The sequence below is a fragment of the Phasianus colchicus genome, chromosome 34 (genome assembly GCF_987193195.1).
Source record: "Phasianus colchicus chromosome 34, bPhaCol1.hap1.1, whole genome shotgun sequence".
Classification (NCBI taxonomy): domain Eukaryota; kingdom Metazoa; phylum Chordata; class Aves; order Galliformes; family Phasianidae; genus Phasianus; species Phasianus colchicus.
The window spans coordinates 764,804-787,943 of record NC_143469.1 but is presented as its reverse complement, the minus strand read 5'-3'; the positions used below and the strand labels follow the sequence as shown (position 1 = coordinate 787,943).

The 23,140-nt window shown below is 54.9% G+C and overlaps 2 protein-coding genes and 1 long non-coding RNA gene across 6 annotated transcripts; 1 reads left to right on the top strand and 2 right to left on the bottom strand.

The window, feature by feature from the left end:
- The first annotated feature begins 923 nt into the window (after positions 1–923).
- Positions 924–7,943, top strand: LOC149913830 (uncharacterized). Of its 2 annotated transcripts, none has more exons than XR_016460951.1 (6): positions 924–4,491; positions 4,804–4,886; positions 5,144–5,517; positions 6,018–6,878; positions 7,028–7,171; positions 7,556–7,943. It is a non-coding gene; the product is annotated as an uncharacterized LOC149913830 (long non-coding RNA). The 2 variants fall into 2 exon arrangements; XR_016460950.1 differs by having other exon boundaries at positions 7,553–7,943.
- Positions 7,944–10,454: 2,511 nt separating this feature from the next.
- On the bottom strand, positions 10,455–14,627 carry LOC149913829 (uncharacterized). Its single transcript, XM_090128600.1, has 3 exons — positions 14,522–14,627; positions 14,337–14,430; positions 10,455–14,067 (listed from the first exon to the last, which is right to left on the bottom strand). The coding sequence occupies exons 1-3, from the start codon at positions 14,625–14,627 to the stop codon at positions 13,659–13,661; spliced, it is 609 nt and encodes a 202-aa protein (XP_089984726.1). The 3' UTR covers positions 10,455–13,658.
- On the bottom strand, positions 14,347–21,964 carry LOC149913828 (maestro heat-like repeat family member 5). Of its 3 annotated transcripts, XM_090128812.1 has the most exons (21): positions 21,328–21,964; positions 20,929–21,017; positions 20,689–20,820; positions 20,511–20,590; positions 20,143–20,251; positions 19,945–20,034; positions 19,716–19,820; positions 19,443–19,617; positions 19,129–19,229; positions 18,876–19,025; positions 18,347–18,501; positions 17,900–18,032; positions 17,620–17,804; positions 17,369–17,506; positions 16,610–17,108; positions 16,376–16,522; positions 15,877–15,978; positions 15,660–15,762; positions 15,165–15,224; positions 14,737–15,083; positions 14,347–14,430 (listed from the first exon to the last, which is right to left on the bottom strand). In XM_090128812.1, the coding sequence occupies exons 1-20, from the start codon at positions 21,530–21,532 to the stop codon at positions 14,932–14,934; spliced, it is 2,910 nt and encodes a 969-aa protein (XP_089984938.1). In that variant the 5' UTR covers positions 21,533–21,964; the 3' UTR covers positions 14,347–14,430; positions 14,737–14,931. The 3 variants fall into 3 exon arrangements, with proteins under 3 accessions (XP_089984938.1, XP_089984935.1, XP_089984937.1); XM_090128809.1 differs by having other exon boundaries at positions 15,660–15,978; XM_090128811.1 differs by lacking the exon at positions 14,347–14,430 and having other exon boundaries at positions 14,460–15,083; positions 15,660–15,978.
- Between the last annotated feature and the right edge of the window lie 1,176 nt (positions 21,965–23,140).

Genomic DNA, 23,140 nt, shown 5'->3' with positions numbered 1-23,140 from the left:
TCGGAGTGCCACTCGGAGGGGTCCCCTGGTCTCTGCAGTCCAAAGTGGTTGAGTCACCTTCTTCAGGCGGCTATGGTGTATCCACAGAATTAGTCCCTCTATTTTAGCTGCTGTGTAGGTGAGTACTTGATAAGGTCCTTCCCACTTTGGTTCCAAGGGTGAATCTGAGAGGGATTTAACATAAACATAGTCGCCTGGAGAGATATCATGTATTGGACCATCCAGGCCTTGTGCCCTGGTCCCAAATACTGCCTTTTCCATTCTCCTTAGTTGTTTTGCCAAGCTTACCATATACTCACTCAACATTTCGTTCCCCACTTGCACTGAAACCCCCTTTTGTACAGCATAAGGTCTTCCACAGAGAATCTCATAAGGGCTCAACCCTTCCTTGGTTCGAGGTTTAGTCCGGATTCTTAATAAAGCCAAGGGCAATGCCTGGGGCCATGGTATTCTAGCCTCTTGTCCCAGCTTTACTAGCTGTAACTTTATCAGGTGGGTCATTTTTTCCACTTGACCACTGGACTGAGGCCTGTAAGGGGTATGTAATTGCCAATTGACTCCCAATAGGGTACTTACTTGCTGCACTATTTTGGCAACAAAGTGAGGCCCTCTATCTGAAGATAACACAGCCGGCACCCCGAACCTTGGAATGATTTCATGCAATAACGCTTTAGTTACTTCTCTTGCCTTATTGGTTCTACATGGGTATGCCTCGGGCCATCCTGAAAAGGTATCAGATAAGACCAACAAATACCTATGCCCCCCTTTTCTTGGGAGTTCTGTAAAATCTACTTGCCACTGTTGTCCAGGGAAATTTCCCTTTCCTATCTGCCCTACCTGGACCTTTTGACCTGTCTTGGGATTATTCTGCAAACAGATCTCGCATTGCTGGGTTACCTGTTTTATTGTGGTATATAAATTTCTAGCTACCACTTGTCGCATTAAACTCCTATGCAAGGCTTCCGTTTCCCAGTGGGTTTTCCTATGCTCTGCCATTACTACAGCCCATAATATAGCGGATGGAATAATTAGCTTTCCATGTGGCGTAAAGGCCCACCCGTCTTCTCCTACCCATCCCCCTAAATCATTTATCAAATTCCAGTCTCCCTTTGAATATTTTGGCTCACCATCTACTTGAATTTTACCATCCAGAATCAAGGATCCCTCTGTCACTGTGTTCTCGGCTGCCTGTTTTGCTTCTCGATCAGCTAAGGTGTTTCCCATTTCTTCCGCATTGTTCCCCCTTTGATGAGGACAGCAATGCATAATAGCCACTTTATCAGGTTGCTGTACGGCTTCCAAGAGTCTGAGTATCTCCTGGGCATGTTTAATGTTCTTTCCCTGGGAGGACAACAAGCCTCTCTCCTTCCATATTGCCCCATGAGCGTGCACAATACTAAAGGCATATTTTGAGTCTGTCCATATGTTTATCTTCTTCCCTTTTGACAGTACTAGAGCCCTTGTCAAAGCTATTATTTCAGCCTTTTGTGCTGAGGTATTTGGAGGTAGGGCCTTGGCCTCTATTACCTTCTCAATGGTCGTGACTGCATACCCTGCCTTACGGGTCCCTTGTCAGACAAAGCTGCTGCCGTCCGTGTACCAGGTGTCTTCTGCATCCTATAATGGTTCTTCTTTCAAGTCCAGACGGCTAGAATATACAGCTTCAATAGTCTCTAGACAGCCATGGGATACAGGTTCCCCTGTAACTCCACTGAGAAATGAGGCTGGATTAATAATGTTCGTTACTGATATTTCTACATCGTCCTGTTCCACTAAAATGGCTTGATATTTTAGAAATCGCTGAGGGGAAAGCCAATGTCCCCCTTTCACTTCCAACACTGTGGAGACCGTGTGGGACACTAGTACAGTCATCTTTTGCCCCATTGTAAACTTTCAAGCCTCCTGGATGTTGATTACTAGAGCAGCCACAGCCCTTAGGCACCCTGGCCAGCCCTTGCTTACTTCGTCGAGCAGTTTAGAGAAATAGGCTACCGCTCTTTGATATGGCCCAAGGTTCTGAGCTAATACCCCCAGAGCTATTCCCTGTTTCTCATAGGAAAATAGCAAAAAGGGCTTGGTTACATCGGGAAGACCCAGAGCTGGGGCTTTCATTAGCTCCTGCTTTAATCGTCGGAATGCCCCTCTAGCCTTCCCGTTCCATATTAAGTCTTTGGGATGAGATTTTATCAGCGCGTAGAGCGGTTTTAGCAGTATTCCATAGTTGGGTATCCATAGACGGCACCATCCGGTCATCCCCAGGAATGTTCCAAGCTCCTTAGATGTATGCAGTTCGGGGGTCTGGCAGATAGCCTCCTTCCGAGCGGTTCCCAATGTTTGTGTTCCTGCAGCGATGCCATATCCCATGTATGTTACCTGCTGCCGGGCTATTTGTACCTTCTGGGGAGAGACTCGATAGCCATTAAGTCCGAGGAAATTCAGTAAGCTTATTGTCCATCCCAAACAGACCTCTTAGTCTTGGTAGCTATTAAAAGGTCATCCACATACTGTAGTAATACCCCTTCACCAGGTGGACGCTCCCATAGCTCTAGGTCCTTAGCCAGCTGGTTCCCGAATATGGTGGGGCTGCTTTTTAAATCCTTGTAGGAGTACAGTCCAAGTGAGTTGGGATTTTCGTCCTGTACTGGGGTTTTCCCATTCAAATGCGAACAACGGTTGCAAGTGGCAAGCAGAAGAAGGCATCCTTTAAATCCAGGACAGTAAAGCATGCTAATTCAGTACATAGTTTGGTGAGCAGGGTATAAGGGTTTGCTACTAAAGGATACAGATCCTCTACTATTTTGTTAACTGCCCTCAAATCTTGTACTATTCAGTAGCTACCATCAGGTTTTCTTACTGGTAGTATCGGGGTACTGTATTTTGATTCACATTCCACCAATAGGCTGTATTTCATAAATCGGTCAATTATTGGTTGTATTCCTTCCCTATCCTCCATCCGTAATGGGTATTGTTTAATCCTTGGGGGTTGGCTCCCTACCTTAACCTTTATAACCACAGGAGATGCATTCTTAGCTCGCCCTGGGATTTCAACTTCCCAGACTCCTGGAAAAACCTGATCTTTTATATCCTCTGGGATCTCCGTGTCTATTGGGGTAGTTATTAAGGCCAAGCTAAGTAATTCTATAATGGACTCGTCTTTTACTTTGAGCTTCATTTCCCCTGCCTCAAATTTTATTTCTGCATCCAATTGTTCTAGTAAATCTCGTCCCAGAAGGGATTTTGGTGAATTTGGCATATACAGAAATCTGTGTATACCCACCTGCTTTCCAAATTTAAATCTTAAAGGTTTGAGAAAATATGCCTTTTCTGGATGACAGGTGGCCCCTTTTACCATGGTATATTCTTGACTGAGCGGTGTTAAGGATTCATTCAGAATTGAATACGTAGCCCCCGTATCAACTAAAAATTCCATACTTTGCTGTTTATTCCCTAGCTCGATTTTAACCAGTGGATCCACTAGGGTGGGTTTCCCTGGTCCCCATCATTGTTCTAGTGGGGCTTGGATTCTTGTCCATGGCCCTTTACCCCTCTGATTCCACTGAGGGCAGTCCCTCTTCCAATGTCCTTTCCTCCTACATATCGCACACTGGTCCCTACCAAGTCTCTTCCTTCCCGGTTCTCCCCTATCCATCCCTGCCTTGTCTATCTCTTCTAATGCTGCCACTACTATTCGCTATCCTGTCTCCTACCTTCTTCTTCTTGACTGCTAAACACCCTCCATGCTTCCTCTAATAAACTTTCTAAGTTACGTGCATCAAGACCCTTCATTTTCTGCAGCTTCCGCCATATGTCCCCTACTGACTGTCCTATAAACAATGATACAAGTTGCTGGATACCTATTTCTGATCCTGGATCTAAGGATGTATGCCTCCTCATGGTATCTCTTAGCCTATCTAGGAACTCTGAAGGAGTTTCTCTCGGTCCCTGCCTTATAGCATATAGAGCAGACCAGTTGATAGTTCTAGGGATAGCTCTCTCCATTCCTTTTACTACCCGCTCTCGGTATGTTATCAGGCATACCCCTCCCCTCCTTTCGGCCGGCAAGCCGCCCGCGTGGCGACAGCGCATGCGCGACAGCGTCTCCATAGCAACCGCGCTTCAGCGCGACTGTCCCCGCCCGTTGTCCCGGCGACGCGCCGTCGCGCGCGCTGTGACGTCATCGCCCCGCGCCCGGACCAGGAGCCGGCCCTGAGGAAGTCCTGCCGTGCCCCGCGCTGCTCCAACGCGGCGGGGCGGCCCCGGGGCTCCGAGCGCCGCCTCAGCTTCTACAAGTGGCTGTTCGGGGGGGGCATCGCTGCGGGGCCCTGCCTGGGAGGCTGAGAGGCCGGGGGGCCGCGTGCCGCTCTGCGTTGGCCCCGTGGGGCCTCTGTGCTCCTCAGGGCCTCTGCTCGGGGGCGGGAGGTGCCCCGTGTCCCCCCTCTCCCCCCGCCGTGGGTCGCCCGCAACGCCCCAGTCCCTCTGTGCGGCCCCTAGGTTTGCACTCTCCCCCCAGTTTGCCCCCTCCGCTTCCCCCATTCTGATCACTTCGGTCCTTTCCCACCCCTCCCCTCAGTGCCTCCCCTCAGTGTCCACCCCTGTTTCCCATTCTGACCCCCAGCGTCCCCTGTCTGCCTTTCTGCCTGTCTGCCTGTCCGCCCCGGCCCCCCTTCCCTCCCCAGTCCCCTCTTCTGATCCCTGGTGCCCCCTTCCCCCACCCCACCCCCACCAGTCTCCCCGTTCTGTCTCCTTGAGTACCCTCCAGTCCTTTCTATCTGACCACCAGTATCCCCTGTTGTCCCCCCCAAGGTTGTCCCCAGGTGGATCCAGAAAGTCCTTGGATTCATCCAGAAGGGTCTGGAGATGTCCCAGAAAGATCCTGTAGGGTCCAGGTGGGTCTCCAGGTAATTCTAGGGTATCCTTGGATTCACTCAGAAGGGTCTGGGGATTTCCCAGAGAGGACTTGTCCGGTCCAGGGCGTCCTCCGGTGGGTTCAAAGGGTCCTGTTTTCTTCTGGGAGGGTCTGGAGATGACCCAGAGGGATTTGGGGTGACCACGGGGTCCCCTGGAGTCCTCCAGAGGTCTCAAATGGGAATTCTGAGGACAGCCCCACATAGTGACACGTCCTCCTTCTGCTTTGTCCCCGCAGGATCGCCCTCAAAACCATCTGTTTCTATTAAAATAAATACTGCGTTGATTTCATTGCATTTTTTTCCCAAGTTCCCTTCAGAAATGGACGGTTCCTACCACACCCTCGTGCAAAGCCCCACTGAAACAAGCCCACACAGGGCCACCGTGCGACACCAGGACAACCGTCAGCGGTGCCAGCACTGGGACAACATCCTGTCCCTGAAGTTTTCACTGTCACTGTAGCCGTGGAACCTGGCGCCGTCCCAACCCGTCTACCTTGAGAGCCCCATCAGCGTCCTACAGCTCCCTGCCAAGTGTGGAGGGAGTGCTGATTGGGCTGAGGGGAGAAAGGCACTACAGAGGGACCTGAATAGGCTGGATCGATGGGCCAAGGTAAACTGAGTGAGTTTCATTAGGGCCAAGTGTCGGGTCCTGCTTTTTGGTCACAACAAGCCCCGGCAACCCTACAGGCTTGGGGAGGAGTGGCTGGAACGAGTGACAGGACGAGGGGAAATGGCCTCAAGTTGCGCCAGGGGAGGTTTTGGTTGGATATCAGGAAACACCTCTCTACGGAAAGGGTTGTTAAGCACGGTAATATAGGCTGCCCAGGGAGGTGGTTGAGTCACCATCCTTGGATATGTTTAAAAAGCATCCGGGTGTGGTGCTCTGGGCCATGATTTAACGGAGGGTTGTTAGAGTTAGGCTAGTATGGTTAGGTTGTGGTTGGACTTGATGATCAGGAAGGTCTTTTCCATCCTGAGCAATTCTATGATTCTGTGTTTCTATGATTCTATGCTTGGCCTTGTCCAACGGAGCCAAATCTGAAACGCCTTGTTGTGCAGTGTGAAAGAAACACAGCAAGCTCACCACCTTCCTTTTTTTCCTTTGTGAAGTCCCACCCGAAGAAATCAGTGCAGTGGGAGATCCTGAAGAAAAGGGTGCTTGGGCGTGACCTGGGAGAGCATCTTCTCCACTCCGGCCATGATGCTGAGGAACAGCCCATTCTTGGGATCTTCTTCTGTTGGCAAGCTGAAGATTAAAGAGAGATCATGTCTAGCAAGGGGCAAGTTGATAGCAGTGGTTAACTGTGTACTGGGAGTTGATGGCTGAGGGGTGGATTGAGGCTAATGCTAATAAGAGGCAAGCATCAAAGTTCAATGTCGGAGCGCTGAAGACAAGTTTGCAATCTCTCAAAGTCTTCAAATAGATACTACGTATATTTTCAAATGATACAAACTTCATTACTGTGTGTGAGAGAAGATTCATAAGTACGGTGAGAAAAGAGTGGATAGAGGGAGTGAGAGATGGCAGGAGAAGAGCTGAGAGGTCTAACTGTTTTTAAAGGAGTGCTGAGGCAGCTGGCTTGGATGGCTTAGCTAGAAGAGTTTTTCTGTTTGCCTGTGTGCCCTGGGTATCCATCTAACATTGCTTAAAGCAGACTGTGCGAGCCAATCCCACGTTAGCCTTTTGGCCAAAGAGAGTGTACTGAATCAGTTTCAGAGCTCCTCTGGACATGAGATTTAACACCTCCAATCTGGTGGGAGCTGTGATGGGACTTGCAGTGTCTCTGGCTTCCCCAGAATTACTTTCTCCAGGCTGATTCCTAGGTCCTGGCACTTCTTGGAAACCAAGTACACCCCTCTGTTCAGTTTCTGCACCAGAACCTACAGTGACATCTGTGACAGCTTTCTCCTCTAAGGAAGAACCAAGCAGTTCCGCCTTAGAGGCTCTAAGCTGGGCTTAGTGGATGGGAGGTGAGAAGAGCACAGCCTGGACCAGGACTTGAATAACTGTAAAAAAAAAAAAGGAACCCCTTCCTTTTCTTGACTCTATTTTGTATTGCTTTTGACTTGTTTTCCTCTTCTTCAATCCCCTCTGCCCACTTTTGTGTCCTTCTCTCCAGCCACAGATTTGACTCTGAGCAGATTCCTGACCTAACCCAGGACAGCTACGTCTGTGACATTCGCAGCGTGAGCTCCCTCTGCAAAATGTACTTCAGGGAGCTCCCGAACCCCTGCTGACCGACCAACTGTATGAGAAGTTTGTGGTAAGTACAAGGCCATGTCTTTCATTTGCCTCTTCCCTGGGCCTCTTGGCATGGCCTGTCACATACACATACCTCTGCGCACCCTTTTTGGTCTTCATTCTGTTTAAGTTGGGCTTGTTATAGAGATCCAAAGGTTGTCTCTGTAAATCAAGCAGTTCGTGCTTCCTGCACACCAGATGCCCACCTGGTGTTGGCATTCCACCACTCGAACAGTGGGAGATGGGTGCAGCAGTGCCCCAGCTCTGAGGTCCTTTTTCTGTTGCCCCATGAGGTTTACTCATGGGGGCGTGATATTGATGCCACACTGGGTGGTTCCAGGAGGTGGTTATTTGGGTATTAACAATGCCTGCAAGAATTCCTGTTTTTTTCCTGCTGTTCCAGCAGCTGTGCTGGTGGCATTTGGCCGATCCCCATCAACTCACTGATCCCCCAACTCGCTGTTTCTGTTAAGAAGGTAACAGTAAGCTCCCCAGTGTGTGTGTGCGATATATTTACCTCCGTCTGGAGCTGCCACACACTTCTTTTCCTTTTGACCCAGTGTTTTGCTTGCCTGTTGCAGCAGGACTTCAGCCGAAAACAAAAGTCTAGCTCTCAGTCAATGTGGCCAGTACGACCCCTGGGGTAATGCTTTGCTGAGATGTAATCTCTTCACTGTCCCGAAGGTCTTGTCTGCCTGTGCAGTGAGGCACAAGAGATGGCACGTGCCAAAGCCTTGTCCAAGGGCTGCACATCTGCCCTGTCTTCTGTCTGATGACAGCTTTAGCTCGTCTGCCTTTTCTTCAGATCACAGCAGAGCGAGTCTGCCTGCATCAGCAGAAGAGTTGCCTTCATGGAGGTGCTGTCGGCCATTGTGGAATTCATCTTGAACCACATGGATGTCCTATTCAGCTCCAAATCCAGCCCAGTCATCGGAGATGGAGCAGGTGAGTGTCTCCCTCCATTAGCCTTACCTTGTCCAGATACCTTGATCAAATCCTGACCTCCTCTGAGATATTTGAAATATGCTTTTACTGTCGAGGAGACAGCAGACTTCTGGGCTCACATAAGAATATGGCTACCAGTTATCTTTCTGGGCAGCCAAGGATGCTCTGTAAGGACACACATCTGAGTGTCCTTTTGGCTGCTGCTGTTAGGTCCTTGCACTGGCAAGCCAGCCATACAGAATAACACAACTCTTTCCCCCACTCCCTCTCTCCTTTCTAAGATCACTCTCATCAGTGCTTCTATGCGTTTTCCCCTTTGAGCGGTCCTGCAGTGCAACACAGTGCACGGTCTGCTGATCCTCACAAGCATCTCAGAAGACAAATAGCAATTAGCAGATTTAAAGAAAGCACTTGGTATTCCTTAGCACTGATGCTGAGAAATGTAAGTCCTGCTCTTAACATGAGATATTCCGACAGACGCTTTCCTGCTTACTTCTGCACAGTCCCTATAAGTTAACCAGCAGGGCTGTCCAGCTGCATGGCCCAGTTCTCTGCCTGCATTGCTGATTTGTGGCTTTAGAATCACAGAAGCATAGAATGGCCTGGGTTGAAAAGGACCTCAAAGGTCATCTAGTTTCTATCCCCCTGCCATGGGCAGGGTCACCAACCACTAGACCAGGCTGCGCGGAGCCACATCCGGCCTGGCCTTGAATGCAGGCAGCTCTAAGTTTGTTCCATCTGCTTTGATAACCTGTCCTTCCAATGCAATTTGCACAGTCACGGCAGCTATTACCACCGGCGGAGTACAGATAGCTGCTTTTCCAGAATATTTGCTGCTTTCCGTTTTGTACAAGCGTTGCTCTTCCCTGCATAGCACAGCTGCTGTAAGTCCAGCTTTTGTTCCCACTGGAAGGCAGTTTGTATATCAGCAGGATGCAGGGGTTAGCTTGGCTGGACAGGAACAGCCACAGCAGGCTGAGCTGTGCCAGGGGAAGATCGACATGCAAAGCACCTGAGCCATGTCTTATTTTCACGTCAAAATGTCATCTTCCGGGGGCAAAACCTGGTATTTCTGGGAGCAAATGTCACGTATTTCAGAGAAAAATGGTATTTCTGTGATGAAATGCCATATTTATGGGAGTAAGTGTCATACTGAGGAGTGTAAAATAGTATTTTGTGGAGGAAATGTGAGGTATTTCTAAGAGGACTGGTATTTCAGGGAGCAAATGTCTTATTCTGGGGGGAAATGGTCATATGTATGTGGGAAAGCCGGTATTTCTGGGAAAAAAAGGCAAATTTTGGGAGGAAAAAACGGTATTTCTGGTAGAAAATGTCACGTATTTGGGAGAAAAATGGTATTTCTGTGAGAAAATGTTGTGGTTTTGGTTGAAAATGTCATATTTGGTATTGGAATCTAGTATTTTCTGGAGAACACCTGAAGTATTTCTAAGAATACTGGTATTTCTGGCAGAAAACATCATATTTTTGGAAGATCACATTCACAATTGAAACGTGGTATTTCTGTGAGAAAAGGACATATTGTATAACCAATGAATATACAGATGTTATAATTAAGAAATATACAAGAGAGTCTGGCTAAGCAGGTCATCACACCAAAGAAGAACATATAGAGGAATTACCCTTGTCCTGGGCCCGCTGAGAAGACTCTAAGAGGAGCTATCTGCACAAGAGACCCTTCCCCACTGCTAGTCAGCTCTTAAATGGGTCTAGGAGAGGTGCAGCCAGACTCCAGCCCTGCCAGCAGCACAGCTGAATTGCCTTCACCTGTGCTCCCAGGGCTGACTCATTGCTCGCCCCAGGTGATCAATCAGAGGTTCAGGCCGTGACTCAGCAGTTGCCATACAGCTGCCCTGGGAGGGACTGGAGTCAGCGTTCCTGGGGTGTTCAGGAAACATGGAGATGCGGTGCTGAAGGACACGGTTTAGTGGGAAATAGCGGTGGTAGGTGGGCGGTTGGACAGGATGATCTTGGAGGTGTTTTCCAGCCTTGGCAGTGGTGTGATTCTGTGTTTTTTGGTGCTAAGGATTTTGCCTCTCTGTTTCTAAGCAAAAGCACAAGACTCCTTGCTGTCTGTTCTTTATTGCAAGGTGACAGCCAGCACGGGTTCATGAAAGGCAGGTCGTGCTCAACCAACCTCATCTCCTACGACTGGGAGACCAGACTGGTAGATGAGGGAAAGGCTGTCGATGCAGTCTACCTAGACTTCAGCAAAGCCTTTGACACGGTCTCTCACAGTATCCTTCTGTGGAAACTGGCTGCCCGTGGCTTGGACAGTTTTACCCCCCGTTGGATAAGGAACTGGCTGGAGGGCCGTGCTCAGCGGGTGGTGGTCAATGGAGTTAATCCAGCTGGAGACCCGTTTCAAGTGGTGTCTGTCCCCCAGGAGTCGGTGCTGGGGCCCATCCTGCTTCATGTCTTTATTGCCGACTTAGATGAAGGGATTGAGTGTACCCTGAGTACGTTCGCAGATGACACCAAGTTGGGAGTAGTGTGGATCTGCCTGAGGGGAGGGAGGCCCTTCAGAGGGATCCGGATAAGCTGGATCTCTGGGCTGAGGTGAATGGGATGAGGTTCAACAAGGCCAAGCACTGGGTCCTGCACTTTGGCCACAACAACCCCATGCAGCGCTGCAGGCTTGGGTTGAGTGGCTGGATGTGTGTGAAGAGGAAAGGGACCTGGGGGTGTTGGTTGATGCTGGGCTGAACGTGAGCCGACGGTGAGCCAGGTGGCCAAGAGGGCCGACGGCGTCCTGGCCCGCGTTAGAAACAGTGTGGCCAGCAGGAGCAGGGAGGTGACCATCCCCCTGTATTCAGCCCTAGCGAGGCCGCACCTCGAGTGCTGTGTTCAGTCTTGGGCCCTCTCTACAAGGCAGAGACTGAGGCTCTGGGACGTGGCCAGAGAAGGGCAACGAAACTGGTGATGGGTCTGGAGCACAAGTCTTATGAGGAGCAGCTGAGGGAGCTAGGATTGTTCAGCCTGGAGAAGAGGAGGCTCGGGAGAGTCCTCATTGCTCTCTATAACTACCTGAAGGGAGGTTGCGATGAGGAGGGGTTTGGCCTCTTCTCCCACGCAACAAACAGGACCCAAGGAAACGGCCAGAAGTTGTACCAGAGGAGGTTTAGGTTGGACACTAGGAGAAAGTTTTTCTCTCAGAGAGCGGTCAGATGCTGGAATGGCTGCCCAGGGAGGTGGTGGAGCCGCCATCCCTGGCAGTGCTGAACGAGGCGCCTGGACGAGGAGCTGCGAGATCTGGTTTAGTGCTTGTGGTACTGATAGGAATGGGCAGGTGGTTGGACTAGATGATCTTGCAGGTCGTAGCCAACCTTGTGATTCTATGATCCTGGGACAGTTCTTCAGAGTACACTCCGCCAGACTGGCCCTCTGCTGCCATTGCTGCATGGCAGCACAGCGTGAAGCCCCAAAGCCCCTCGTGCCTTGAGATCGCTTGCTGCGGTGCTGGCCAGGCCGGTCCAAAGCAGCTGCTCTCGACGAGCGAGTGTTCAGTGCTAGATGTCCAGTGCTCGGCTGCTCAGGGCAGCTCCTGCACAGGTCACGTTTCCGGGCCTCTGGCCTTCTCCTTCTTGCTTCTGAAACGTTCACAGTCAGCCCACCTTGATCTTGGAACAATGCTCGCGACAGCAGTGCTCAAAAGAGGCACCTGTTGCAGCCCCTAGCCAGGAGCCTTGGCTGTGACACAGCCTTTTCCACACACAGCTCTCCGGCTGAGCTGGGGCTCTGCTGAGGGCTGGGGAGGAGACAGCCCTGTGAAGTGGGGGCTCCTGGCAGCCCATCCCACGCCGCCTGGTGCCACATTCACTGCTGGGTACGAGCTGTCTGGGAGGAGCACACCCGTGCCCTCTTAGAGATGGCCGGCCGAGTGCCTGCCAAGGCTGAGAGAGAGAAGCAACGTTTCAGGGGATCGGGGGGCAGGCTTTGGCTTCTCCTTTGCTTCTAAAGCCAGGGTTTGGATTTTCAATTGCAACATGGTACCTTAACAATCTGTTGGACACGGGACTAGCTTTTACTCAAAACGCAGTTGGCGAGGGAATGCAAATATTTCTATTAAATGCGGAGTTGTTTCTCCTGGGGCCTGAGTTTCAGGGACGGATCCTTTCTTGTATTTTCCTCCATCTCTTCCCATGTGGTTTGACAACCGATGGATTTCTGTACAAGAAGAGAGACTCTTCTCAAATAATAGCTCAGTTCTTTTCCCTCATGCGTAGCCCCGGGGTGGCTTCAGCTCAGAACGCTGAGGGAAGGCGGCCATTTCTCTGTCTCCCTTTATCCCTTCCCTACAAGTCGCCCAGCTGCAGTGTTTTGCCCCTAAGCTATGCCAGCGCCTCCCAGAAAGCCCTTCTCTTCCCACCAGGGATCTGAAGGAGCAGCGAGCTGGAAGGAAACAGTCTCCTCTTGGCCCAGGCCCAGCCTCATGCATAGCTACGCCTTTCAAATGCTGCCAAATCCTGGGCTTCGGTGTGCTCTGTGTGCCAGCAGAAGAGAGCGTGACTTTGGAAAATGAGGAACTCAGACTACATTCCTTGCAGCCTTGGGATCTCAAGTTCCTCATTTTCCAAAGTCACGCTCTCTTCTGCTGGCTGCAAGGAATGTAGTCTGTCAGAGCCAAGGGGTCTTGGAAGGAAGAGTCCCCATTGTCCCTCTCCCTCTGCTTTTCTTCAAGGAGACGGCACTGTCTCGCTGCCATTATCAGAGCAAGGGGAGGTTCTTTTAATGTATGTACAGCTGACGGAGAGATGAAGACACAACGGGTTAGATGTTAGCCCGTCCAGTTTATTACAAATCCAAGTTGTTCAGGGAGATGGGGAAGACGGGCGATAGAAAAGATGGGAAATAAAAGCAAGCAGTCTCTGTAGCAAGCAGGAGAGAGACAGTCACCACCACGGGTCCAGCTTGGTTCGTAGTTCAGACCTTGATGTTCAGTAGTGATGGGTCAGCAGGGGTTGTTGTTCGGTTGATGACACAGCAACTGTACAAACTTATTTATAAACCCAAAAGGGGCCACAAAAGAGAGGCAGCTCTCTTTGGAGTGACAGTTCAAATCCAAAGTGGTTGAGTCAGCTGTCTTTGGAGCAGCAGCTCCTGGCTTTGGGATCTCAGCAGAAACTCCTTTCTTCCCATCTCCCGGGCCTCGCCAGCAGATCAGAGGAAGCCCACCTGCATCCTGTTTCTCACTGAATACGATGGTGGTGTTCCCCAGTTCTTCCATACCAAGCTGGAGTTTTTGGTTGCAGGCCAGATCTTCAGCCAGTAAACACTCCTGAGCAATCTCTTCCAAAGGCAAACAGCTCCAAAGAAATGCTTTCAAATGTAAAATTGCCCACCAAGTGATGTTGGTTGCCACACCCACCTCGCATCTCCTAGATTAAGTCGGAGTTGTATGGCAAGAAGTGCCTCAGAAAGCAAACTGCGAGCCAAAACCACGGAAGGGTTGAGACAGGCACCCAGGGATGGCAGAGATGGGAACTGTGCACCTGTTTTGCAGCCTCAGGTGGAGCTCTGCTTCTCCTGGGCACCCTATGCCCTGGTCAGCGTGGACAGGACATCCCCCGCCTGGGGAGCCCCGCTTTGCTCTTTGGTGGCTGACTCTGCATAGATCTGCTCCCCTTGTGTGTCAGTGGCACCGCAGCAGAGGCATTGCAGGTGCGCTCCTCGGGCAGGCTGGTCTCAGAGCTGGAGGACCATAGGGCTGCCAGCGTTGTTTGTTGCAGGGCTGGGGCTCTGCAGTGCTTTCTGAGCTTGGCCCGTGCCTTTTCTGTCACTCCTCCTCTAGTGGGGGCTTTCACCACACCGTGTTGTTCTTCTTTGCCGCGTGGAGGTTGCACTGCCTGTGCTGGACCCATCTCTGTCACTTTGCTTTTGGTGGAGCATTTTCCCTTCTTTTTTTTCTGAGGCTGCTTTTTGGCAGAAGATGCCCCCGGGACCGCTGGCAGCTGACTGAAAGGACAGAGTGGGAGGGGTCTGCCTGAGTGGGTGACAGCTTTGGGGCTGAATACTGCAACCCTGAGCCGGGACCCTTGGCTGCAACACAGCCTTACCCACACACAGCTCTCGGGTTGCGCTGGCTCCCGGCAGCCCCATGCCAGCCCTCCATGTGCTGCATTCAGTGCCGCTGGGCGGCCCTGAACAGTGACTGTGTGGGGTTGGGCTCTTGCCAGGTCAGGGAAACAGCCCGTGCAGATCCCACGCTGAGCCTGCAGTCTCACCTGGTTGTCTTCTTGACATCACTTGTTCTCTTCTCGGGCTGTTTTTCCACCACAAAGGTGACATGGATCCAGCTGGGGAGGGGTGGAAATTCCTCTGGAATTGGGAAGGAGAGATCTTATCAGAGGAGACTGACTGTCAATCAACCTGCTGACACGCAGGGGTGCTCAGGCGTGTCCCAAAGCACCCGCGAGGGCTGCTCTGCTCCCCTCGCAGATGCAGAGACCGCGGGACCTTTGTGTGTCGTGCCCAGCTCGTCCTCTCCGGGGTGCAGCTCTGTTTTGGGAGTGCATTAGTGGCATTTGCTTTGGGAAAGAGGAGCTGCAAGCTAGGAGGAGCTGCAAGCTAGGAGGGGTTACCCTGTTTGCATCCAGCGTGTGCACGCAGTGCTGATAAACATACCTGCTTTTATCACTCCTTTGTGGTTATGGAGTTTTCGCAAGTCAGCTGGGGTTATGATTGTGCTTGAGGTTCAGGTTGGAGTTGTGGTTATGGTTGGGATGTGGTTTGCTTTGGGGCTGTGGTTGCTCTTAGGGTTGGCGTTAGTGTGGCAGTGAGGAGCAGAATGCAAACACCCCCAAACACTTTGGACTGGCACTACTCCCTCCACATCCTCCGGAACCACTGGCGCGACGCTCTGCCCCTAGGCCTGGTGGGTGGCACATCTTCCATCTGGCAGAGAATCAGCAGTGTCTGCTGCACCAGGCAGCGCACGGCCGGCTCGCTGTCTCCCTTGGCACCCTGCAGGGCTGCAATGGAGCGGGGCTGTATCACCACGTGAGCCCCACACGGCGCTTCCTGGGGCGCGGGGCAGCGGGGGGACGGCTCACCTTTACGGATGTCCAACACCATCTCCTGGTTCTCGTTCTTCAGCTGCCGCCCCAGCATCCCTGCACACACAGTCGCTGTCAACACTTGCCCGGCCCCATGGTGCCCAGAGACCACACAGCGCCCAGGGACCCGCACGGTGCCCCCGGAACCCCCATGAGGTCCCAAGGATCTCCAGAAACCCCACAGTACCCCAATAGCGTTCCCATCATCCCCAGAGACCCTACAGTGTCCCAGGGACCCTATGGTACCCCAATGACCCCCATGGTGCCCCAACTGCCCCCAAGGACCGATGGTGTCCCAACGACCCCCAGAGACCCTACACAATGCCCAGTGAACCCCATAATGCCCCAATGATCCCAGTGTTGCCTCAATAACACCCAAGAAAACCATCGGTTCCCCAGTGATCCCCCAGGGCCTCCCCTGCGCAGTGAACCCACAGCATTCAGACGGGGGTGGGGGCAGAGGGATGGGGACGCATCGGGACTGGGACTCACCCAGGAAGCGCACGGCTGCCTCCCTCACAGCTGCCTGGGGGCTGTGCAGATGCAGCACGGTCTGCTTGAGGTACTGCTCCGCATCTCTGTCCCTCTTCTGAAGCTGCAGAGAACAGCACGGTGGAGGAGGCACCCACAGAGCTGCCTCCCTCCCTTTCTGCCAGAGCAGGACAGGTCCCGATGTGGGGGAGAAGGGTTGAAAGGTGTGGATCCTTACCAGGCAGTCAGCGATCATCCAGATCTCCCGTTCACTGGCCAAGCGTTGCAGTTGCTGCCAGCCCAGGAACTTGGCGGCATGGATCAGAGCATTCTGAGCAGCCTGGGGGACAGCAACACAGTTGTGGGGGGGGGGTGGCAAGAGAGCCTGGGAGGTCACCACCATCCCCACCCTGGGGTGGCACCACAGATGGTCTTGGCCTGCATGGTCTGGGGGAATGGCGGGGGGGATGTGGGAGGATTTTCCTAAGCTCAATGACTGTATGGGTGGGTGTGGCGTGCATATAAGGGGGCGGATCTGGTATTCAGGAGGGCTGTATGAGTGAACAAGGGACGGAGATCTAGGAGGACTGTATGGCAGGGTGTGGAGGGGGGTTGCTGGTCAGACCCGCTGACCTCAGAGGCCTTTCCCAGCATTCACAAAGCAGTGAATCAGCAGGGTGGGCTGCGGTCACGCCAGGTGAACCCCACGACCCCGTGATCCCATGAGCTGCTCCCACCTGGGCCACGTTGGGGATGTCCTCATTCATGTGGATGAAAAGTGGCACCAGACTCCTCTCTGCCTGTGGCAGCAGCTGCTTCCTGCCTGGCGCCTCCAGCAGCAGCGCAAAGAGCTCCATGGAGCGCCAGCGCACCTCTGCGTTGTCCTGGAAGGGGACACACATGGGGAGTGGTGCTGAGCTCTGCACAGTGCGGAGGATGTTGGGTGCTCCCTGCTGCCCCGCGACCCTCACCTCGTTGAAGCAGGACAGCAGCTGCACGGCCAGCTGGCTGAGCACACCTCGGATGCTGGCGGGGTGCTGTGCAAGGATGTCCTGCAGCAGACACGTGGCCTGCAGTTTGACATCAGCCCGCACGTCCTGCAGCCACAGCAGCACATCGGGCAGCAGAAGCTGCATCCTCCCTGCATAAAGGTTCTGCAGCCCGCGCAGCGCCAGCTCTCTGCTCTCGCGCCGTTCGCTGTGGATGTATTTCCTGAAGATCTTCTCTGTGCGGGTGTCATCCTTCCGGTGCCCCCGGCAGCTCCACATCTGTGAGGAGTGACGGTCAGCACGCGGGAGGGGACTCAGCCCCACATCCCCCCAAGGGGACCCCTGCATCATCCCCACACCCACCTCGAAGTAGAGCGCCATGGCCGGGACCTCCCTCCACTGCAGCTGGTGGTACTGCAGCAGCTTCTGCAGGTGGATGAAGATGCGGCTGCACTGAGCCCAGCAGTTCCCCAGCATCAACCTGTGGGATGGGGGGAGAGCTGAGCCCATGTTGGAGGGCTGATCCCACTGGGTTCAGGCTGGGGACAGGGACCGGAGCAGCCCCTCCTGCCCCACAGTGTGCTCTTCCATCTGCACACCTCGCCTTGGCACCCCTGAGCACTCCCCATCTTGATCCCTACTTATTTGAGGAGGGCAGCATGTGGGGCAGCGCATGGGGCACCATGTGAGGCAGTGTGTGGGGCAGTGTGGGGCAGCACAAGGAGGGGGTTGGGGCCGTACTTGGCAAGGGAGTGCAGGCCATTCCGCCACCTGCCAGCGCCCAGCAGCTGCGCCCACAGGTCATGGGCCTCCATGGAGAACGCCAGGTTGTCCATATCAGTGCACAGCAGCAAAAGGTGCGCTGTCTCCACCACCATCCTGCATGGAAATGGGGCAGCGTGGGGTCACGGGTCAGCGCGGGGCTGGGGGTCAGCGTGGGGTTGGGTCAGCTTGGGTGGTGCCGCCGGGTCAGCGCGGCACGGCGTTGTTACCTGATGGCACAGGTGGGTGCAGTTGGGCGGAATGGCTCCTCCGTGATGGCGGCGACCTCCAGCGGACCGAGCTCCCCAGAGGACACCAACTGGATGATGAGCGCCACAAAGAGCTCTGGGAAGAGCGCTCGCACCTGTGGGCCGTACTCCAGGTACTGCAGGAGCTCATGCAGCGCCGTGGATGCCTGCGGAAAGCACCCGGACCGCGCTCAGCTCTGAGCTGCTCCCCCGGGTTGGGGGGAGGGGGGAGGGAGTGTTCCCGGGAGACCCTCAAACTCACGGCCAGGGTAAGGGTGCCGATCTCGGTCTCCTGGCCCAGCGGTGCGATCTCCAGCAGATGCAGCAGCTCCTGCACCATCTTTGGCACCACGTCCACCGAGGACAGCGCCAACTCCCACAGCTCCCATGTGTCCCTGCAGCACAGAGCCATCCTCAGCGGGAACCTCTCTAAGAGTGGGGTGGGGGTCCCTCTCTGTGTAGGCTGGGGGTCCTTCTATGAGTGGGGTGAGGGTCTCTCTAGGTGTGGGCTGAGGATTCCTCTCCGCATCGGCTGAGGGTCCCTATCTATCCATGTGTGGTGGGCATCCCTCTCCACATGGGGTGGTCTCCCTCTGTGTGTGGAGTGGGGACCTCTCTTCATTTGGGATGGGGGTCCCTATCCACGTGGAGTGGAGATCCCTGTCCTTGTGGGGTGGGGATCTCTCTACAGGGGGTGGGGGCAGCGCACTTGTCACAGGTGGGGGAGCAGTGCAGCAGGCTGAGTGTCATTGCACTAGGGTTGGTGGCAGCCAGCCAGGGGAAGGTGCCACGGATGTGCCTCAGTGCCTTCTCCTCTGTGATCAGCTTCCTGCTCCTGTGGATGGCTGTCACGATGCGCTGCACCTGGAAGGGTCATGGGGACAGCAGAACTTCACTCCAGGTATCCCCAAGAGGGGCCAAGCACCCTGAAATCTCCAATCAGACCAGTGCCGTGCAGGACAATCCAACCCAACACAGCCTTCCAGCACCCAACCCAACCCAACCCAACCCCACTCTAACCATCATGACCCAACCCAACACAAACCCAGCCCCCAGCATCCAGCATCCAACCCAACCTAATACCCATCATCCAACCCAACCAAAACCCAACATCCAGCACCCAACACAAACTCAACCTCCAGGACTCAACCCAACACAAACCCAACCAACCCCCAGCCTCCAATTCAACCCCAACCCCATGGGCTCAGCCGCCTGGCAAGCAGCTGCCGGTTGCTCACATCGTTGGGTGTAGGCTTGAAGTCAACCGTCAGCATGGCCATCATGGTGGAAGCAACCTGGGTGTTGTAGTTGCTGCAGTCCTTCATGGCCTGCAGCGCCAGGAGGATGAGGTCGGTTCTCTCCGAAGAGTGGAAGTGCTTTGCAAAGCGCTGGGAGGAACAAACGCAGAGGGGGGGAAGGAACGTCAGCCGTGTTCCCCCCATCCCCACAGACCCTGTGGCCACGAGTCCTGGCACGGCGATCCCTCCTCACCAGCAAAATGACCGAGGTGTTGGTGGTCCAGGTGAGGGAGAACTCGTGGTCATCTTCCCACTGCTCCTGTTTCCTCTGCTCATCTGGCTGCACTTCCCAGCCTGGAAAGGAGAGCGAGGCGTGGGTGTGTGAGCGGTGGGAGCCCTGCAGGGAGCTGGACAGCTGCCTCCACCCCGAGCTGGGGCCCTGGGGCACAGCTCCCCAGTGCCATGGGGTTCTTCACTGCCCTGAGCGGCAACTGATGCAGCGCCATCCACGCTCAGCCCCGTGGGACGTCTGCAATGGATGGAGGCAGTCAGTGGCCATCTGCTTACGGCTTCTCCACAGGATAAATTTGTAGAGGTGATGGAGAGCGCTCAAAGCACAGCGGTGCGTTTTGTCCTCCTGGAAGGCACAGCACAGGATGAGGCTTCCCACCAGCTGCCCCAGCACGGGCAGGCGGAACTCGTCATAGCGGGTGGATCTGGATTGTCCCGAGGAGTGATGGGGCTGTGCGTGGAGAGCAGAATGTTGAGTGCACGCCCAGAGAGGGGAGAGCGGGGAAAAGGAGGGTCAAAGACCCCAGGCTGTGGGGGTCGGGCCCTTACCCTCTCCTGGCAGTAATGCGCCAGTGAATGGCACAGCTTCCAGATGCGCCCCACTACCCTCTGGCGTGCAGCTGAGTTCTGCATGGAGGTGAAGGGCAGCAGCACCTGTGGGAAGAGGAGCTGTTGCTCTGCGCTGCGGCCCCCCCGGATCACCCCAGAAGGTTTTTGGGGTGGTGGGGATGACGGAGGAACACCCCTCTTCCATGCAGCCCCCACGGGCACAGCTCACCTGGAAGACGTTTTTCAACTCCTCTCCAATGCTGGCAGTGGGGTGGACGAACACCAGTGTGTGCAGCATGTCATCCAGAGCTCTGAGAGTCTGCAGCATGGACAGAGTGGGGGGAGATCAGAGGGGAGGAGGACGGGGAATGCACGGCAAGACCCTGTCCTGCAAGGCGGGGAGGCCCTGCAGCTCCCCAGCACCCACCTTGGAGTAAAGGTTTATGTCCAGGTCCTGCTCCGAGGGAAGCAGGAGGATGCTCTGGAAGCACACAGCAAAGAGAGGGATCTTCTCCTCCAACGCCCCCTCCACCTTGCTGCAGAAACAAGGACTGCGGAGCTGAGAGCGCTGTGCTGCGGGATGGGGAGTGGACCCCCCCATGGGCAGCACTCCGCAGAGCGGGGGGGCAATGCCGGGAGGAGCCCCCTTCCTCCATGGAGATGTGTGGCCAGCCCCAATGGGGGAGAGCAGCAGCCCGGTACCACCAGGATCGTCCCCTGGGGCTGCGGGGCCATACAGGCAGTGTGGGGCCATCCGAATGCTGCGGGGCCATCCCGGCAGCAGTGGGGCAGTACCTGAGGGCGGTGATGGTGGCTATCGCTTGAAGCCGCAGTTCAGAGCTCAGCTTTTCGTGCGGCTCCTCTGCCAGCAGCACCTGTAGCACAGCGGGATGGCACCGGGCACTCAGTGCTCGCAGCGCCGGGAGGAGCGGAGCCGCCCACTGCCCCCCCTCGAGCACCCACCGCCCCTCACCGTGATGTTCTCCACAAGATCGTTCCGGCGGCAGAAGATGCGCAGTTCCTGCGCCGTGTTCCTCTCCGCTGTGGTGTTGCAGATGGTGCGGATGCTCTGCAGGAACTTCATCTTCTGCTCCTCATTCTGAGGCTGTCAGAGAGTGGGGGGAGCGTGAGCAGGGGGGCACAGCCCTCCTGCAGCTGAAACGGGCCTGGGGGGACAATGGGGCACCGCTGCGACGGCAGCGGCCGCAGTCACCTCTGTTCTCCGGACAAAGGCCTCAATGTTGTCCATCGCGTAACGCTCCACGGCACACATAGACATCCCAGAGGTGTCCAAGCGGGGAGCTGGAATTGGGAGTGCCGGGGGGGGTTGGAATTAGAGTTGGGTTTAGGGCTGTGTTTAGTGTTAGGACTGAGGTTGGGGTTGGGATTCAGGTTAGGGTTGGGGTTGGGGTTAGCGTTAGGATTGAGGTTGGGGTTGAGGTTGAGGTTAGGGTTGGGTTTCAGGTTAGGGTCAAAGTTGGAGTTGAGGTTGAGGTTGGGGTTGGAGTTCAGGTTTAGGGTTAGGAGGGGGCTCTGCCCTCTGCCGCCCCACGCAGCCCCCGCACTGTGCAGAGGGCGCTCCCCCCCCAGTCCTGCAGGGACCCTCACTCACCGGGCGGCACAACAGTGGGCTCCAGGGAGGGGCTGCCCTTCTCCTTGGCCTCCGCGGGGCGGAAAGGCTTTCTCTCCTCCATCGCAGAGGATGAGGGCTGAGGTTGGGGACCGGCCGTGGCCCGGGCGGCCACGGGCGGCAGGAAGCGCTGCGGCTCGGCCTGAGGGGCGGTTTGCACCGCAGGTCTGCTCGCGTGCTGTCCCATCAGAGTCCTGACGGAAAGTGAGGGGCACAGCGCTGGCACTGCTGGACCTGTGGGGCACGGGGACGCGTCACAATGGGCCCCACTGTGACTCACTGCCCCGCCCGCGTGGGGCCCCAGCAGCACTCAGCTCTGCTCACGGCTGCTCAGTTCCCCAGTCTGCGCTGAGGAATGGATTTCTCACTGCAATTATTTCATTAAGTCATTAAAAAAGAGGGCAACGGAAGCACAAAACTCAGAAATTGGAAATGTGAGCTTGGGGTTGGGGTTCTGGTTCGGGTTCTGGTTCTGGTTGGGGCTGGGATTCTGGTTGGGGTTATGGATTTTTTGTTGGTTGGGGTTTGCTTTGGGGTTGTGGTTGAGTTATGGCTGTGGTTGGTGTTAGGGGTTTGTTTGCTGACCCCCAGCTCACTACACCCTCCCTTCAGGTAGTTATAGAGAGCAATGTGGACTCTCCCAAGCCTCCTCTTCTCCAGGCTGAACAATCCCAGCTCCCTCAGCCGCTCCTCATAGGACTTGTGCTCCAGACCCATCACCAGTTTCGTTGCCCTTCTCTGGCCACGTCCCAGGGCTTCAATCTCTTCCTTGCAGTGAGGGCCTCCCAGTGGTCAGTGGAATCCCAGAGGAACTTGTAGGATCCAGAAGGAGCGCACACCTGTACGGACCTGAAAAGTTCAGGATGGACTCCTGGTGGTCAGTAGAGACCCCAACAATAGGAACCAGCAGGAGCGCTAACCAGTCACGACCCATAAAAACCAGGAAGGACCAGCATGGCCTCGTAGCGGTCAATGCTGTCCCACAGGAATCAGCAGAAACCCTCCCCTCCCCTCCCCACCCCTCCCCTCCCCTCCCTTCCCCTCTCCTCCCCTGCCCTCCCCTGCCCTCCCTTCCCCTCCCCTGCCCTCCCCTCCCCACCCCTCCCCTCCCTTCCCAACCAGATCTCCTTCTATGATCTAGTGACCCGTCTGGTAGACGAGGGAAAGGCTGTTGATGTAGTCTGCCTAGGCTTCAGCAAGGCCTTGGACACTGTCTCGCACAGCATTCTCCTGCAGAAGCTGGCAGCCCGTGGCTTGGACAGGTACGCTCTTGGCTGGGTAAGGAACCGCTGGAAGGCCAGGCCCAGAGAGGGGTGGTGAATGGAGCTAAATGCAGCTGGCGACCGGTCCGAGTGTGTGGTGTTCCCCAGGGCTCGGTGCTGGGCCTGTCCTCTTCAAGATCCTTATTGATGATCTGGGCAAGTGCAATGAGTGCACCCTCAGGAAGTTTGCGGATGACGCCAAGTTGGCTGGAAGCGTCGATCTGCCTGGGGGTCGCGAGGCCCTACAGAGGGATCTGGACAGGCTGGAGAGCTGGGCTGAAGCCAATGGGATGAGGTTCAACAAGGCCAAGTGCCGGGTCCTGCACGTTGGCCACAACAACCCCAGGCGATGCTACAGGCTTGGGGCAGAGTGGCTGAAAGACTGCGTAGAGGAGATGGACCTGGGGGTATTGATCGACGGTGGGCTCAACATGGGCCAGCAGTGTGCCCAGGTGGCCAAGAAGGCCAATGGCATCCTGGCTTGCATCAGGAACGGTGTCGCCAGCAGGAACAGGGAAGTGATCGTCCCCCCT

What these genes read in the sequence shown, in the direction of transcription:
- LOC149913829 (XM_090128600.1), bottom strand. Translation starts at nt 14,627, where the DNA reads ATGCACTCCCAAAACAGAGCTGCACCCCGGAGAGGACGAGCTGGGCAC. An exon ending in GAGCAGAGCAGCCCTCGCGG is followed by an intron (nt 14,431 to 14,521) that starts GTGCTTTGGGAC and finishes TCCCAATTCCAG; the next exon opens with AGGAATTTCCACCCCTCCCC. An exon ending in GATGTCAAGAAGACAACCAG is followed by an intron (nt 14,068 to 14,336) that starts GTGAGACTGCAG and finishes CTGTCCTTTCAG; the next exon opens with TCAGCTGCCAGCGGTCCCGG.
- LOC149913828 (XM_090128809.1), bottom strand. Translation starts at nt 21,532, where the DNA reads ATGGGACAGCACGCGAGCAGACCTGCGGTGCAAACCGCCCCTCAGGCC. An exon ending in TGCTCCCCCACCTGTGACAA is followed by an intron (nt 18,033 to 18,346) that starts GTGCGCTGCCCC and finishes TCTGTGCTGCAG; the next exon opens with GGACACATGGGAGCTGTGGG. An exon ending in GGTGTTGGACATCCGTAAAG is followed by an intron (nt 15,084 to 15,164) that starts GTGAGCCGTCCC and finishes GCTCCATTGCAG; the next exon opens with CCCTGCAGGGTGCCAAGGGA.